Below are 18,349 nucleotides of genomic sequence, written 5' to 3'. Positions count from 1 at the left end.
CACGAGGCTCCAGATGTCAAAGCGCTTCGTTCCCTGCGCTGGCGAAGCAGCAGCGATAACCAGCGACACACACACTTCAGTGGCTCTGTATTAGAGTGTGACGTGCAGGAGATAACACATGTACATGTACGCGTAGTACTCCCTTCAGAGACCGCCAACATAAACCCTAAGGTGCATCACCATGACAAGGTTTTATACTTATTTTGCACTATTTCATTTCTGAAATCAGTTTTATTTATTATAATTGTTACTAGATTGACTACGACAATGTTTCAGTGCTATGAATGTTGTACTACACTGTTACTACACTGTCACTCTGTTACTACACTGTCACAGTACAATTACTCTATCACTCTATTATTACTACACTGTTGGAGTACAGTTTCTCTATGACCACAATGTTACTACACTGTTACTACACTGTTACTCTATTACTACACCATTACAGTACTGTTACTCTATTACTCTACTGTTACTCTCTGTTGCTACATGACTATTACTACTGCTTGACTAGACTATTACTACTCTCTATTGTTGTTGTTATTGCCTGAAAGGACCCAGACTCTCTGTACATGTCTGGTATATAATAATACGTGTACTTGTACTCTAAAGCAGAACATGACAGTGGTATCTGTGGAGTCTGGACTTGAGAGCTTTCCGTCTGCTTCAGCGGTGCCACTCGTTCATACTTCAGCTCCAGAGCGATGAAGCAGTCAGAGCTGCTCAGCCTGGACGTGGCCTCCACCTGCCGTGATGGTGACGGTGCGTGTGGTTGGTGCACAAAAAAAAAAAAAAAAAGAAAACAAACAAAGAAAACGCAAAAACCTTGGATTGGACTCATGGTTCAACTTGGAAAAAAAATATTTTTGTTCAACTTTTGTGTGTGTGCGTGCGTGCGTTTCAGTTTCCCAAATTCAAGTTGAAAACGCCTGAGAAAGATATAAACATTGAAACATTTATTTTAAAAGTTGATCCAACGACTCAATGCAATGAAAAACACTGGTTCAGTAGTTTTACGTCAACGGAGATGGACCATGCCACGCAAAGTCAGCCTCACTTTGGAGAAAGGAACTGTGTGTCTGTGTGTCTGTGTGTGCGTGTGTGCGTGTGCGTGCGTTTGTGTGTGTGTGTTAGTGTGTGTGTGTGTGTGTGTGTGTGTGTGTGTGTGTGTGTGTGTGTGTGTGTGTGTTACTGTGTGTGTGTGTGTGTTGGTGGGGGTTAATAATGTAATCACCGGGGATTAGCTGAAGCCGTTCGTTGGTATCGTTTACATCGTTGCCTGCTCTTGAAGTGACGTCTGAACTGATACGAATTCCATTTCTCAACCACCTGCTCCGTCCTTCCTGCGACCCCACGCCCCCCGCCCCGCCCTGCCCCGCCCTGCCCAGCCCCCCGACCTGCCCCGCCCCGACCTGCCCCACCCTGCCCTGCTGAGGGCCCCGCGGCCCCTTACGACCAGTGGCTCAGTTTACTGCTCCACCATTTGGGACGACAAACTTGTTTTGGTTGGATGTCTTTTTGGTTGATCTGTTTTTTTTATAACTGGCTCTTACGTTTTTAAAGGGATCGTCCAGTTCTGCGTGCTAACTCAGCTCAGTGCATGGCTGCAGAGGGGTTCAGCTAGCCTAGCTCCTAAGAAATGAGGGAAATCCTAAATCTCCAGTTTCATTTGTTTGACTCTTGATTTTATTTTTTTTAGCTTTGGCTTGATTATATATACTGTATATATATATATATATATATATATATATATATATATACTGTTTATCATATAAATACTCTCCTGTATATAAAGTAAAGCCATGCATCTGTGTTTGACTTGTAGTATACTACAGTAGAACTATTTTCTTTGAAATATCGTGGAGTAAAAGTCGAAAGTTTCTGAAACTGAAAATACTTAACTACAGTGAACGTACAGTACAGTGAGTACTTCTACTTTGTTACTTTCCACAAATTTCCACAAAAATGCCCATAACAGTTTCAAGTCAACCTTTGTGATTGGTGCCCTTTAAACTGCTAAAAAGCGTTTTCATGGAAAGAGGTCCTGCCGCCGCGCACGGTGGAAAGAAGAAAATAATAACAAACATTTTTAAAAATATATATATAGAAAATAACACTTGATAAAATTATAAATTATGAAAACAGAATACAAGTTAATTATTATTATTAATAATAATAATAATAAAAAAAATAAAAATAAAATAAAAAATAAAAAAAAAATTTAAAAAAGAATATAATAAAATAAAAAAATAATGGAAACTAAAATAAAAAAAAATCAAAACGGATAGGAACAGTGAGGCCTCCAGGAAGAGCCCGTTGCTGCCGTGAGAGCTGCAGCTGTAGGAAGTCGTACGCAGGAAAGCTGAAAGGCATTTCTTTGTCTCCGGGTCGCCCTGAGAATAGACCGTCATAACTGGGCAGAGACGCCCGGAATTTTCCCTGTCACGACGCTCGTCATGAAAGGCCGATTGAGCGGGCGGAGCAAGAGGGCAAAGCCCAGAGGTCTTCTGGGTCGGCACGGAACAAAGTGGTGTTGTGGGCTTTGACTGGAGCCGCTTCACCAGTTCAAAGGTGTGTGTGTGTGTCTGTGTGTGTATGTGTGTGTGTGTGTGTGTGTGTGTGTGTGTGTGTAACTGGGCGTAAGTGCGCCTTTATATATCCATTTTTGTGTGCATGTCCATGTGTATTTGTTGGTACGTGCACACGTGATGCATGCACGTGTGGCTGTTTCATAATAAGATAATATAGATAATTGCCTCCGTTTAGGGGCTTAATTGATGACGATACAGTGAACTGTTTGTGTGTATCCCACCACCCAACGCCACCTTGCAAACTTCATTGCTGTGTGGGTAGTTTTGTAGCACCATACAAATCAGTAAATGCATCACATGTATTCTTTGGTTTGAATCCATGGATCCTGGTGATTGTTTTCCAGGCGTGTTCCAGAGGTTACTTCCTCAGCCAGCAGCTCACCTGTTTACCGTGCAACTGCAAGGGACACGCAGACTACTGCCAAGACGTCACCGGCATCTGCGCGGTAAGTTCCCACGGGCCACGTGGCGCCGCAGCGCAACCCGCTTGCCGTCTTTTTTTTTTTCTGACGAGAGGTAACGCAGGCAACCCGTAGGAAGTACCCGCCTCTCTCTGCCTCCGCCCCGCAGGACTGCAGGGACCACAGCGCCGGCGACTTCTGCGAAATGTGCGAAGACGGATACATGCTGGCCGCCAGCCTCAACGGACGCCACGTCTGCCGGCCCTGCGCCTGCCCGCTCTCCCTCCCCTCCAACAAGTAAGACCTGCGGCTGCGGAGGGGATCAGCTAGCCTAGCTCCTGAGAAATTGGGGAAACCGGCGTCTCAATACCGGAGTTATTTAACCGGTGCATCTGGCATCTTTACGTGGTTAGTTGTTTTAAATGCAGCTAAAGCCAGAACTTGTTTTACCAAATTCAAAATCCTCCATTCGGCCAATCACATTCCATCATCAGGCAAAATTGGATCAGTCTGACTCGTATATTGTGCAATGAGGTCAATGAAGACTTTCAGAGCAAAGTTCGGTTTGAAGCCGTGTGTGGACCAGTCATTTATCATCCACTCCGATCAAAAGCCGTCGGGTGTGGCCGGCTCATCCAATTACTCCCCCGATTTATGAGCCGAATCTCAGCTGTGGCGTTTTAGAAGCGGCAGCCGCCCGGTTTAAATGAATTGGCTCTACAGTGGTTGGAATCTTTACACCTTTTACGCCCCACGCCTCCTGGCTCCAGTCACGTCAGGCTGTTGTTGTGGTTTCTGTTTCCAGTTTCGCGGTGCGTTGTGACCGGGGAAGCTCCGTCCTGCGGTGCAAGTGCCAGGAAGGCTACTCCGGACATTTCTGCGAGAGGTGAGTGCCGGCGGGCTGTGAAACGCCCGGAATTAAACCCCCCTAAACCCTGCACGCAACGCCAACTCCATGTACCTGGTGCTCGCACATGAAGCGCCTAAACTAATGAAGGTTTTTGGCAGCCGAGTCAACCCAGGCCTCATTTAAATGTTGTTCCCGTCATTTATATTATGTTCATAACGCAACCAAGGCTTTACGATCCAGAATCCTACCGCTCTGCTGCAGCCTCTCACTGTGCCGCGATGCAGTGCAACACGGGAAAAACCTGTAATCCTTAAAAAAAGATTAAACGTGAAATCCCAATTTTCGAAAAACAGGAAGCTCACATTCTAGCGGGTTGATGGCGGATTCATGGCGGCATCTGTGGATTCTCCCGCTAAATGCCGAGGTTCTCCCGTTCTGGCTGCATGGAAATTAACAGTTAGAGTAACAGTAGTTTCGTCATTGGTGTGTCTGCCAAAGCCAACGTTGAGCCAAGTATTTACAACAGCTGTGCACACTTTCACCAGGACATATGGAGTCCATTTTTCATAAAGTTGGAAAGTAAAATCTGTGAAACTGTGGCTTTCTGTGAGATGGGTTACCGAGTTCATCCGTTGGGAACTTTGAAAAGCTCTTTTTTCAGGCGGTTCTGAGGCGGTCCTTCAGGTCAACAGAGCACGTAGCTAAAAAAACACGCAAACGCCAACTCCACTGCCCTCCTCAGATGCGCCCCTGGTTACTACGGCAACCCCATGGTCCTCGGCGACTCGTGCAAGCGATGCGACTGCAACGGCAACACCGACCCCAACCTGATCTTCAACGAATGCCACAACGTGACGGGACGCTGCCTCCACTGCTGGGACAACACCGCCGGCACCAACTGCGAGAGGTGCGCGCCGGGTTTCTACGGCGACGCCGTCGGCGCCAAGGACTGCAGAGGTGAGAGGCGACGCCCGCGCCCTGCGCCTGGGCTTGGTAGGGCGGGCGGTGCCCACCGCGTGACGCAGCTTTGTGTGTCAGAGAGGTTGAACTTTGTGGAACTCTTGTATTGAAAGGGGTTGAATTGGGTCCCTGACAAAGACACATGTTAAGGAGGCGTGGCCTGCAGAGCTGGTTCTGTCGGACAACTCGACAGCGCCACACGCTTCCACGCCCTTATATGGGCCGGCCTATTTTAGCAGCACATTTCCTTCTCTTGCTTTGCTTCCTGCTTCCTGTGCTCCCTCTGCCTCCCCTGCATCCACCCGTTGGGCTCTACTCTTCTCTCCAATGGGGGGATTCAAGCTCATCACGTCAATATTTCTAGCTCATTAAGCCGGTGTTTCCGTACACCTCGCCGGGAGTAATGAGCAGTAGAACCCAGACGGCCAAACCCAGATGATGTTAAGAAAACTGATATAATTTCAAATTAAATCTAAGAAGTTGTCTGACGGAGCTGTAATTGTAAAGGGGTGGAGGGGATCATTTACACAATATTAAAGGAAGCCGCACAGGGGTAAACTCAATTTGTCATGGTATTTTAACAAATCCAGACCGTCAAATGGTGCTGAGTACTAATAAATAGTGTCACTCCATCCTACTGTCAGGGTAACGTAGTGATGGTGGAGGACAGCAATAAAACGGCGGCGGCATCAAAAGACGGAGGATGGAGGATGGAGGATGGAGGAGGTCGGAGCCTCTGCAACCCTCCCATGCGCATGAGAGAAAGACGTCTGTCTCTCTCCTCCCCAACCGGAGTGAATGACTTTGTGGTTTTGAAGACGTATGAACGGCTTGGCTCCCTTCCATCCGCAGACATTGAAGAGAGTTTCTGTTTGTGTGTTTGTGCAGAAGTTGGTTGACACTATTTAGAAGGTTAGTGTTAGTGTTAGGGTTAGGGTTATAGTTAACGTTTAGGGTTAGGGTTAGGGTTAGGATTAGGGTTCGGGTTAGGGTTATGGTTACGGTTAGGTTTTAGGGTTAGGTTTAGGTTTAGGCTTTAGGGTTAGGGTTAGAGTAAGGGTTAGGGTTAGAGTTAGGGTTAGGGGTTAGGGTTCGGGGTTAGGGTTAGGGTTTGGGATCCACGTTTTCTGGCTGATCCAGTCACAACGTGAGCTAAATGCGACCTTTCAGCAACACTAGTCGTTGGTTAATGCCGCCTTGTGTGGACGGATGAGGTTGCATTGATATTTGTTATGAAGGCTTAGTTACCGTCGGGTCATGATCTAGATTTATATAATGTGATGGTTTATTACTTATGTTTGTCCGTTAATTTCAATTGTTGTATCGTGTTTCTTCGTGCCAACCTGCCTGGTGGTCAGACAGACTCTACTTGGTGGACAGACAGATTCCGCTTCCGAAAAGCTCATCTTTCATTCCAGCACAAAGTTCATTCCTGAGGCGCTGCAACAGTGGAAAAGTTATGAATACTTACACACTGAGTTAGTTGAATAGACGTGTTTTTGTGGCGTAACTTCATCATTTCCATCCGCGCGTTGCACGTCCAGCGTAATGGAGCCTTGCAAAGCCAGGAGTGGAATGTGCACAGGAGCATGAACTCACCCTTTTAAGCAGTTGTCGAGGATTTCTGGGGTGTGGACGTGCACCAGCCGCGGCGGACAGAGGAGGTAACGTTACAACACGCTGATGTCACAGAAAACTGATCCTGGGCCGGGGCTTCCAGGCTGGATCCACCAGGACAGCTGGCCCCCCCGATCCGGGAAGCGGATCTGGCCCCACTTCAATTTGCACAGTGTCCCAAAACTGGCATTGGTCTGTTTCGCTCCTCCGGTTTGAAGAAGGGATCTGGCCACACACAGGGCTCTGAGCGGCCCCGCCTTGTTTCTGAAGGCAAAGGCTTTCAACCCAGATCATGATCATCACGATCTGCTCAGCATCAAAATGTTTTTTTGGTTTTGGAATAGTCATAGCATTGTATCTATATATTTTTTTTCAGCAAATTGTTTCTTTTATAATAATAATAATAATAATAATAATAATAATAATAATAATAATAATAATAATAATAATAATAATAACACACACTAATAAAAACAGGAATTAAATGAATTCATTTAATTGAAAAAGCGATAAAGAGACAATAAAAATAAGAAATAAATAAACACAATATGATAATGAGAAATAGAAATACAAAGGTAAAAATAAAAAATAAAACAAATAAAGAAAGGGGGTGACATCGCATCAAAGCAGAGCTATAAAAATGGGTTTTAAAAAGTGATTTAAAGAAGTCACTGATTCTGCCGCCGTACAGTATCTCCTCAGGCAGGTCGTTCCAAAGCCGAGGGCTCCTGACAGAAAAGGTGCGGTCACCTTCAGTTCGAAGGTTAGATTTTATCATTTGTTTCTTGTTGGCTTTCATTTCCATCATTTGCTCTGGCAAAGAAATCGAAATAATCAACCAACCGCAGCCGGGTCAATGCCTCCTTCTGAGAATGAACAGTTTTTCCATTTCCTCGTCAACCCTGGCCCCTGCCGGTGTCAGAGCAGTCGTTGACTTCCTGTCGTCTTATCTCTGCTCCTCACATCCTCTCTGCTCCCCTGTCTCCAGAGTGTGAGTGTAGTACGTGTGGGACGACCTCGTGCGACGACAGGACCGGAGTGTGTCACTGTAAGCCGGGGGTCACCGGGCGGCTCTGCGACCAGTGTGAGGTGAGAAACTCAAGCGCCACGGAAAGGATGAGCTCACCGCCGCGCGTGTGTGTGTGTGTGTGTGTGTGTGTGTGCGTGGCGGGGGGCGTTCCTTCCAGAGGCCCCAACGCTTCCAACATGACGGAGGATTCCAACGACCCGCCGATAAGGCCCTGACGACCTCCTCTCCTTCTGCTTCCCATCCAGGACGGACACTCGGGCTTCTCCACCTGCCAGGGCTGCCGGAGGTGCGAGTGCGGGCCGGCTTCCCTGCGCTCCATCTGCCACCCCCTCACCCACAGCTGCCAGTGCCAACCGGGGGCGGGAGGCCGGTACTGCGAGCGCTGCCTCCCTGGACACTGGGACTACGGCCTGACCGGCTGCCAGAGTAAGTGACGAGACGCCCGGGTGGCGGTTAGCACATTGCTGTCTTACTGTCTAAATGTCTATCTGTCGACTGTACATCTGTCAACTTAATACCAACACAACCATTTAACTCAAGGGAGTCTGGTTAATATCAGCCTCTCCAGATGAAGTGGAACCTCCTCGACGCCCCCACACCATTTGTCATAACATTCAGCACCGATAGCGTTCCCCCCGCGGGGGGAGGGTCTGGGTCCGGGCTCGGTTCTCACGCCCACCGCTCCAGTGGAGCATGATGTAAGACAGGCATCCGCCGGGAGCCGAACGTCCGGAGGCTCCCGGTGGAGCCTGCATGACATCAGCGTCCAGGCCGTGCGGCCCAAAGCCGAGTCCACACCGGCACAGCTGCCCCCTCTGCACGGCCGCCCACGGACAGATGTGCCGGCTTTGCGGACGGTAACGCGCCTGCGGTTCTGTCGGGGTTCACACGATCATCCTTAAAGCTATTCAAGCACTTGAGCTGAGGCACCTGGAAAATCAGGATCACGATTATTTAGTCACAGTGACGACGACGTGAATGTCTGCACGATGCTTGAGAGAAAAACACCCGTTGAAATGTTTGTTGAGTCCTTACATCACATTTGAATTTCTCTGCTCAGAGTGCAACTGTGAGAGCGGACACTGCGACACGCACACCGGGGAGTGTCTCCCCGAGGCCGCCACCGTCAACCTCTGCAACATCAGTGAGTGACGCTGACTTCCTGTCCTTCATGTCCTTCATGTCCTTCATGTCCTTCCTGTCCTTCATGTCCTTCCTGGGGTCTGGAGGACCCACGTGCACGTGCACGAGACTTTAACCCTCGAGGCGCTGACGTATTACACTTATGGTCGGGTCACACACCGCCGGCGACGGGGCGCTGCAGGGGGCGGAGCTGCAGGGGGCGGAGCTGCAGGGGGCGGGGTTACAGTGGATGGAGCTACAGGGGGCGGGGCTACAGGGGGCGGAGCTGCAGGGGGCGGAGCGACGACGCGGCAACCAGCTGACGGCTTCGCGGCGACAAGGAAAGTTGAGCGGTTTTTCAACTTTATGTAAATGAGCAGCGCCAAGTGCGACAGCCAATAGGAGGGAAGACGTGCTGTCGCTGCCGCTGATCCTTGGAAATTAGACGCTCGGACCTGAGTTCCTGTTACTTTAAATGAAAAGTCTCACTTAAACTATCAATAAAATGAAGAACACGTCATTTTATGTTTCCCCGACGAGGACAGTTCTTTATTTAAGGGGCGGATGCAAGATTATTTACGTAGTTTTTTCGAGTAATTAAACAAACGACACCATTTTAATAAAGAAATAAGTAGACACGGCCCCATCTGTCTCCATAATGTATATGAAATATGAAAGGAAGAGAGGTTGGAAATGTTTGGCGCCCACAACACTCTGCGGATTTTGAGGCGCGGCGCCCGCCAACGACAGGCAGCGTGACGTAGCATGACGCAGTGTCAGACGTGCAGCGCTGGAAATTCGCTTCCTTACCGTACGCCAGTGCATTTTTCAAGTATCTCTTTTAAAACGAGTGAGATTCGGCTCGTGAGGACTTCCTCCACCGCTGCCGACACGGCTACAACGTCAAAGTGACGACAGTGAAGATTCACTTGGTCAAACGTGCGTTTCCTGAACCAGAAACCGCCTGGAAAAGGTTGTCTTCTAGAGTTGAAATTAAAACGGAAAAATTTAAACAGCGTCTGGGACGACGACCGCCTGATCTGAAAAAAGTGATCAAATGAACATTTTGGAATTTTTTTTTTTTATATATTTTTTGACGAACGCACGTGTTTTGGGGTGGGGTTTGGGGTTAATGAGAGAATGCGTCTCTCCGTCCCCAGGCTGCGACGAGTGCATCTGGCACCTGATCGGAGACATGCGTCTGTCCAACAAGACGCTGGACCGCCTGAAGGTCATCGTGCTGAACATCTCCACCGGAGCCGCCGCCCACGACCGCCTCAAGTACTACAACTACACCGCGCTGCGCCTGCAGGTGAGCGGCTGGAACCGACTGACAGTCACCGTACGACATAAAATCTATTATTACGTTTACGTCACACTTCATTTCGTTCTGTTCCGTTCAAACGCCTCTCACCCCGTTGTCAACAGGGGGCGCTAATGTCCCTAAGCAGCTTAGACTACCTGCAGGGCTTTGAAAGGAAAGCTCCAATTGTTTTTTTATGCACATCTTATTTTTCGATCGTTGAGAGTCAAGCCACATTGATTGGCATCAGAGTCTTTTAAATTGATCCAGTATTGAGAAAATCGATCAAAACAATCGATAATAATTGGGGCAATTGCGACAACCGGTTGCCGACAGTTCGGCAAAGAATGCATTTAATGTATATTTCGATGAGTTAATGCTGTGTAATCACTTGCATCGGGAGTCCTGGTGCTCCTCAGCATCTGTATTGTACAACTACACTGTGGACTTGTTCTGGATGCTGCTGCAGACACAGTTTCTCGGGTGGAGGAACAAGTCGTCCCTGATGCGGTCGCAAACGGCCGAGCTGGAGGAGGCGACGGAGGCCATCGCTTCAGACATGGAGGAGCTGGCGGAGATGGTGAGCGCCTGTGGTGACGTCACTGTTTAACCACGAACGATCTCATAGTGATGACGAAATGAAGGAGCCTTCCCTCTGGATTCTACTGTTGTTTTGGGAAATCTAGCGACGAGTGTTAATGGTTTCAATCCCTTCTTTATTTTAAAGAGCTTTTATCCCTCTTTAAAATATTAGTTATAATAATAGTTAGTATTCAAATTGACCTTGATACTTTATGAATGTTTAAGTATTTTTTTTTTCTTGTACGTGTCTTAACTACAAATAATTATAAAAAAAATTTAAAAATTAAAAGGTTGCTGAAATAATGACAAATAGTGAAAAATCGTAGACTGCTGTCGTAGACACAGATCTTCTCAATGTTATTTCACATGATCCCAAACGGATGTCACGAGTCACGGCGAAGGCCTTGAAAGATCCTGGGCTCGGTGCTTGAGTAAAAAAACGAGGATCACAGGGAGCCTCACGTCCTGCAAGGTCTGTTTCCAGGACTCTGAAATTAGACGCTCTTTTGAGTTGACGGGCGCTGTGTCTGGTCTTCCTCCAGGAGACCATGGTGAAGTCCTTGGGCGACCGCCTGGACCAGGACACGCTGCAGAGCTTGACTCAGGCCGAGCAGCTGAGCAGCAACCTCACCGAGCTCAACCAGCGCATAGAAGGTGAAGCCCGGACCGCGGGCACGGCGGCCCCCGGAAAAGGGCCGCCCGCGTGCGTGAGCGCGTGGCGACGGTAGACGCCAAAAATCTCGTTCGATATTTTTCGAAACGGAGAGATTTTAGACGACCTGCGTTCGACGGGAGAGAGAAAATGTGACGACAATCAAGAAAAGGCCTTTTGGGTTTTTCTGTTTTCCTGGCATTTCCGTCCCGGTCCTTCACATGCACCAGCATAGTCACGATCCCGACGTGGGAACATCCAGCCAAGTCCTCCTCGGCTTCCCAAAGCTTTTGGGCTTTTCTTTCTGGAGAACATCCATCTCACTTACTGACTGGGGGGGGGGGGGGGTAGTTGGCGTCCAGTCAAACCTCCGGCTCCTCTGCTTGTTGACATAGTCTGTGTGATTTAGGAGGGACGGCGCGGACGCATAAACCATCCAGGAGGCCTTGACCTCCGAATTTTTGGAGGCTTAAGTCACCGTGAGGGTTCGTAGGAAGTTCAGAGCCGTAAAAATGATGTGAAGCAAAATCATTCCTCATGAAAAAGAGTAAACGTGGATTTTACTGCTACCCCCCCCCCCCCTCGTTTAAAACTCAGGAAGTCCAAATAACAGGGCCCCCCGCACGGGCCCCCTGCACGGGCCCCCTGCACGGGCCCCTGCTGTGTGTCTCCCAGCTGTGTCACCCATGTCTGTGTGCTGCGCCGACAGACATCATCCACGACTGGCAGCTGTACAGCGTGCACCAGGAGCTGGACCCGGAGGCGGTGCGCCTCGCCGGGGAGGCGGCGCTGGGGATGCTGGTCTGGATGAGGACGCTGGATCTGTCGCCACGGGAACCCACCGCCACCGACGAGTCGGCCGAGGCCCACGACCGTAAGGGACCACGCGCACATATACACACACATGTGTATACACAACACACACACACACACACACACACACACACACACACACACACACACACACACACACACATACATCTCCACAAAACACATACATACACACCTACATATACTCAAAACACACACACACATACACACATACATATACACAAAACACACACACATACACACTGCACACACATACACATATACATATACACAAAACACACACACACACACACATACACCACCTACATATACACGAACACACACACACACATACACTCATACATATACACTAAAAACACACACACACACACACACACACACACACACACACACACACACACATACCGCACACACATACACACAAACATATACACGAAAAACATACATATACAGAAAACACACACACACACAAACATAGACACAAAAACCCCACACACAGACAAATACACATACAGAACATACACATAAAACACACACACACACATGCACACACACGTAATACACAAAAGACACACATACATACACACACACACATACTCTCACAGCAGCACACATACTTTATACCATACTACAGATGTAAAACTATTTAAAAAAAAGTAGAATATGCAGTTCGGTTCAGTTATTTAAGCAAATTATGAAATTGTGATTATTTGGGCTGTGAGGGAAATAACTTGTGTAACTCATGAAAATGAAGAGAAAAAATTAAAAAACAAACATGAATGTAGCATTTAGACTCAGATTTGAAAAAAAGATGGAAACAGGAAAATCTTCATTTGACAAAATGAACAACTATGCCTGAAATACAGAATAAATACTGCGTCTGAAAAGCCTGATACGGCTCCAGGGCTGGATCTCTGAGTCCTTGTCAGAGTGGCTGCCTTTTCCAGTGTGTTGCGTTGTGTGGGCACAGTGCTGCGTCGGGTGCGTCAGCTGGAGAAGAAGCTGCAGAGCACGGCGGGGCGCGTCTCCCCCGTCAGGGAGGTTCTCGCCCGCCTGGCCTCCCGCCTGGCCGACGCCCGGACGCTCCTCGGGAGGGCGAGCGGCGAGGTGGGCGACGCCCAGGAGCGGAACCGAGCCGGCGCCCTCAAGCGGCAGAGGAGCCAGGTAGGGCACCCCATAATTATACCTGACATACTCAAAAGAGGTTCCATCCGGTGAAACTGGTTTGAGGCGCTTTGGCAGGAATACACACACATGCACACATGCACGCTTGTATAAATCAATGCACCAGGATAACAGCTGTGGTTTCACTGCGCTTCTGTCATTATTTTTTTTTTCAACACATGGAAAGTGTTTGGCAACCGGGCAACCGCAATGCACAGGATTGTTGACAATCGGCCAAATCCAGGCAACTGGGCAATCGTTATTGTCGGGGCTGGATATCTGTCCTGGTTGTATTCTTCGCAGTACTGAGCACATACATGGATATTATATGCTCATATATTTGGGGCAGCAGTACTATAATAAACCTACCTGTGCTGCGCTCCCAGCCCTGCTGTACTTCTGAGGTCCTTTTATTTGGGTTTCTGTGTGAAAAACGAAGCAGAAATAAAAACAACAAAACCAGGGAGTGGAAATGATTCCGTTCGTCCTTCGTGTGCGATCTGGACGCTGTGTTTTGGGGATTTGAGGGGAAAATAACTTCTGGGGACGTGGAGACGTCTGTCTGTCTGTCTGTCTGTCTGTCTGCCTGTCTGTCTGTCCTGGGGATGGACCCAGAACCAGAGGTTTGTATCGGCACCTTGTTCCAGCCTGGTTTAAAAATATCCAACGGCAAACAGGTATTTTTAAACAACAATCAGGTAATAGAGAAATCATTTCATTTTCTGCTTTTTTGGCACAGAGGACGATGTTAAATCGAACATTCAAACATGTCTGCCTCACATACATATTGCTTATCACTTATGATTTGCATACAACTATATCAATATAAATATCGATATAATCCATGTGGAGCTCCCTCCCAGTTTCCTTATATGGAATGTGGAATTTTTTAACGCAATTTTTAACTTCATCGAGCGGTGCTGCTCCCAAAACAATAACAAATGTAAAAAACAAAGGAATGCTGCCGTGCTCTCGAGCTGCTGTCGTGACCTGAGGATTTGGGGACCAAAAAAAACAAAAAACAAGAACTCGGCACAACAAAAGTCTTGAGAGCAAACCGCCTGGATGAAAGCGCTCCCCGCATCCGGAGCCGTCCCCCGAACCTGAGCGCTCGTTTTGGAGCGGCGCCCCCCCTGCTGTGAACCAGCAAGGCGGTGAGGGCAGGGCGGCCTCGACACATACAACCACCCCCGGCTGAAGAACAACACGCTGCTTCCATGACAAATACACGGCGGGTTCCGTATTTTCCTGCTTAAAATGACACAAACACACACACACACACACACACACACACACACACAAGGTCCACACATTTCATGGAGGCTCGATATCTTAGAACAAGCCTGACTCCGGAGCAGGCCGTGGTGACGGGGTGGGGAGGACTTCCTCCCTTTATACGGTGCAGGAAGTCCTCCCTGCATTCCCCCTTCCCAGCATGTGGCCGTGCTGATTTTTCCCATGAGCCCGAGGGGGGAGGTCTGCTCCGTGTTCCCGGCGCCGGCCGGAGAGTTTAAAAAGGGGTCAGAAGTCGCACGCACACACACACACACACACACACACACACACACACGGACGGAGCCAGATGTGGGCGTCTGGGATTGCGGGGAGGCCTTGGGGCTGAAGGAATGTGTGTGTGCGCCCGCCTGACGTTCCCACTGCAAACATCCAGCACACACTGCGCTGCGATACAGCACCGGGAGGAGAACGTCTTATCCCAAGGTCACGGAGGTCGATTGGGTGGCAGAAGTGAAGGCAACTGTGACGAGGATCTGACTCCCCGAGACTCACACGCACACACACACACACACACACACATACGCACACACGCACACATGCACGCAAACACACGTACACATGTGTGTGTGTGTGTGATGCTGGCTTTCCCTCCCCGTGCTGTGTGTGTGCTGTCCCCCTCAAGCTGGGAGCGGTGGGCGGGGTGTGTGTTATCAGCCTGATCAGGCCTCGTCCTGTAAATCGAAGCCCTGAATGAGGCCCTGTCCAAACAGAGCAGCCCAAATAATCCCAGGCTCTTCCTCTGCTCCCGGGCTCACACGCTGGCGGGTTTACCGGGGGCAGTAATAATAAAGTTCTTGATATCTGTCATCCCCGTACGGCCTGTTTGTTATGAGCCCGGGGGGGAGTTTCAACGTTTCCGTTCACTTGTTTTTGGAAACGTCAGACAGACGATTTCAGGCCTTGAAAAACAGGTGAAAACGCCCCGATACGTGGAAGGCAGGACAAGACCTTTTAGAAGTGGCTGCCAATTTTGCAGACGAACATCAGCTGTCGGTTGCCAAAACTCACAGCATGGTTGCCAAATTTGGATCAACAAATCAGTGATGCCTCCTGTGTTTTCCTCGGTGGAGGTTTCACTGCGCTTCCTTTCTTCTTCTTTTTCAACACATGGGAAGTGGTTGGCAACCGGGCAACCGGACTGCACATGGTTGCTGACAATCGCCCAAATCGGGGCAACGGGGCAATCGTTATTGTCAGACCTGGATATCGGTCTGGGTTGTATTCTTCACAGCACTGAGCACGTACATGGATATTATACGGTCATATATTTGGGTAAGCAGTACTACAATAAACCGACTTGTACTGCGTTGCCAGCCCTGCTGTACTTTTTGAGACTTTTAATCGGGTCTCTGTGTGAAAAGATCAATTGGACGCTGAACCCCAAACCGCTCCTGTTGGGCAGGTGTGCGCCTTGCACGGCTGCCACCGCCATCCACGTGTGAATGGATGAATGTGAGACATGTTCGGTGAAGAGCTTTGAGGGTTCGCAAGACTAGAAAAGTCCATTTACCATTTAAATCACAAAGAAATATCAGATACGAGAGAAATTATTTCATTTTCTGCTTTTTTGACACATAGGACGTTGTTAAATGATGTCTTCCTCATTCCTTACATACGTATTGCACTGTATATCATGTGGTGAAATGTTAGTTTTTTTGCAAACTTCATAGTACCAACCGAATAGAAAAAATAAATAAAACTTAGAATATAAAATTAAAATAAGAGTAAAATTAAAATATATATATATATATATATATATATATATATATATATATATATATATATATATATATTTGTACATTGTGCAATTTTTCTGTGCAATGTTCGAGAACTGAGAATAATAATAATAATAATGAGAATAATTATTATTATAACAATAATAATACCATAGAAGAATTTAGACGAGACGTCTCAAAAGGAGACAAAATGTTTTATATAAATATTATTTTTCTCTAATGACACCAAAATAGAACTTTATATCTGTGATGTTATTTATGAATCCGTTATCCCTCTGTTCAAACTCTGCATCAACCTGTCGTCATCGTCCGCCCCAATCAAAGATATTGTAACACAAACGTTTTCAGCTTCAAGATGGAATTTAAATCCTTATTCTTGGTTCTTTCATGGACGAACGCTGAACGTGCCCCTCCCCCTGCAGGCCGGCCAGCTGAGGCTGTCTGAGGACCACGCCTCCGTCAACGGCACCCTGGTGATCTCTGGTGAACTGCTCTCCGACGCCACCGCCACTCTGGCCGAGCTGGAGGCCATCGTGCAGGTGAGGCCTGAGAGGAACGACGGCGGAATCCGTGCAGAAGCTAAATGTGTCTCCAGACTGAGACTGAGGCTGAATTGAGTTTACATCACGACGTACTCGCTCCCAGCCTTGGAACGCCATGCGTCTACGCTGATGGTGGTGGTCGTTCATCCACACATGGACCTCTGCGCTTCTCACTCTTGGCGCAAATCTGTTGTAGAGATTGCAGGAGTTATCAGAAAATAATAATGAAGCAATAAATTAAAAGAAGGGATTTGATATATAAAAGAGCGATATGTGGAACATTTACAGCAAACCATAAGTAAACTATACACAATAAAGATACAGCAACGTACACTAAACCCAATGATAAACAACAAATATAACCAAAAAAAAGTAGAAATTAAAGACACAAATGAAAAAGACCTAAAAAATCGGGTCCAATACAACAACTTATGAAATAAAAAGTATTTTATGTTGTGTTGCGGTGTAATTATCCTTTAAAGTTAGGTTAACGATTCATAAAGACTCTGATCACAGCAGGAACCAATAGTGTGACGTGAACACGAAGTGGAATCCACGAAAACCTTGACGATGGAAAAATAACTATAAAAGCGGAGGTTTCCATCGATCACGTTAAACAGAGTGGTTATGAGGGTGGAGGCTTTGAATCATTACTTTAATGGAAGCACCATCAGCGGAAGGAGAAGGAAAAGCGCTGACGACCCGTGATTAGGTTTTCTCCGGGGCTCCACCAACGAGCCTCAACGTGTTCTAATGCCAGGTTCCAGGGTTCCGCTCCGCAGCACGTCTGACGTCCTCGCCGAGACCCCGGGCCCCGGCCGGCGGCGCTCCAGTGCCGGGCGATTGGATTTGGGAGCAATTTGTTGGATTGCTGGGGAGTGGATAAGCGCTCATCTCAAACGCCTGCGAAGGCGGATTTTTATTGAGTTACACTCCGGGGAAACACAATCACCTCCAGATAACCATGTTAGAGTGTGTGTGTGTGTGTGTGTGTGTGTGTGTGTGTGTGTGTGTGTGCCCGCGTGCCTGTGTGTTTGCGTGCGGCGTGCGCATGTGTGTGTGTGTATGTTTGTGTGTGCATTTGCATGTGTGTGCGTGCGTGTGTGTGCGTGCGTGCGTGTGTGTGTGTGCGTGCGTGTGTGCATGTCTGTGTCTGTGTGTCTGTGTGTGTGTGTGTGTGTGTGTGTGTGTGTGTGTGTGTGTGTGTGTGTGTACGTGTGTGTCTGTGTGTGTGTGTGTGTGTGTGTGTGTGTGTGTGTGTGTGTGTGTCTGTGAGTGTGTGCGTGTGTGTACGTGTGTGTCTGTGTGTGTCGCAGGTATAGTCCGATTACAAACCGCCCGCTCTACTTTGTCAGGGACGCTGCCTGTGCTCACACAAGGAGAATACTTATTTCAGGACTGTCTGTGCTGCAGGATAAGCATCACAGACAACTTCCTGTTCCTGTGTGTGCACAGGATGCGACATCGTCTGACTCCAAACGACCTGGTTTGGCTTCGATGAGGCGTTACAGGTGCTCATGAAATCAGGATTCTCATTTCAGGAACGTAGAGCTTAGTGATGTCCTCACAAGGTCAATGTCCTCATAAGTATCAAGGCAGCGTGTGTGTGTCTCTATGTGTCCCTTATAAATCGAACTCTGTGCTCACGTGTGTGTGCGTGCGTGCGTGTGCG

The 18,349-nt window shown here is 48.1% G+C and overlaps 1 protein-coding gene across 1 annotated transcript in view; it reads left to right on the top strand.

Annotated features, from left to right (window-relative positions):
* lama4 (laminin, alpha 4) overlaps positions 1 to 18,349 on the top strand; it is a 43,077-nt gene that overhangs the window by 3,663 nt on the left and 21,065 nt on the right. The window contains exons 2-14 of the mRNA XM_080024449.1: positions 2,936 to 3,037; positions 3,162 to 3,289; positions 3,798 to 3,878; positions 4,585 to 4,799; positions 7,408 to 7,508; positions 7,695 to 7,875; positions 8,510 to 8,593; positions 9,732 to 9,883; positions 10,344 to 10,454; positions 10,999 to 11,110; positions 11,818 to 11,982; positions 12,910 to 13,103; positions 16,558 to 16,674. Of these exons, the coding sequence (XP_079880575.1) occupies positions 2,936 to 3,037; positions 3,162 to 3,289; positions 3,798 to 3,878; positions 4,585 to 4,799; positions 7,408 to 7,508; positions 7,695 to 7,875; positions 8,510 to 8,593; positions 9,732 to 9,883; positions 10,344 to 10,454; positions 10,999 to 11,110; positions 11,818 to 11,982; positions 12,910 to 13,103; positions 16,558 to 16,674 (1,743 nt within the window). The remainder of the gene's footprint in view (positions 1 to 2,935; positions 3,038 to 3,161; positions 3,290 to 3,797; positions 3,879 to 4,584; positions 4,800 to 7,407; positions 7,509 to 7,694; positions 7,876 to 8,509; positions 8,594 to 9,731; positions 9,884 to 10,343; positions 10,455 to 10,998; positions 11,111 to 11,817; positions 11,983 to 12,909; positions 13,104 to 16,557; positions 16,675 to 18,349) is intronic.

The sequence above is a fragment of the Zeus faber genome (genome assembly GCF_960531495.2).
Source record: "Zeus faber genome assembly, chromosome: 2".
NCBI classification, from domain to species: domain Eukaryota; kingdom Metazoa; phylum Chordata; class Actinopteri; order Zeiformes; family Zeidae; genus Zeus; species Zeus faber.
Note: the sequence above shows the minus strand (reverse complement) of the source record. Positions and strands in the feature narration are given on the sequence as shown.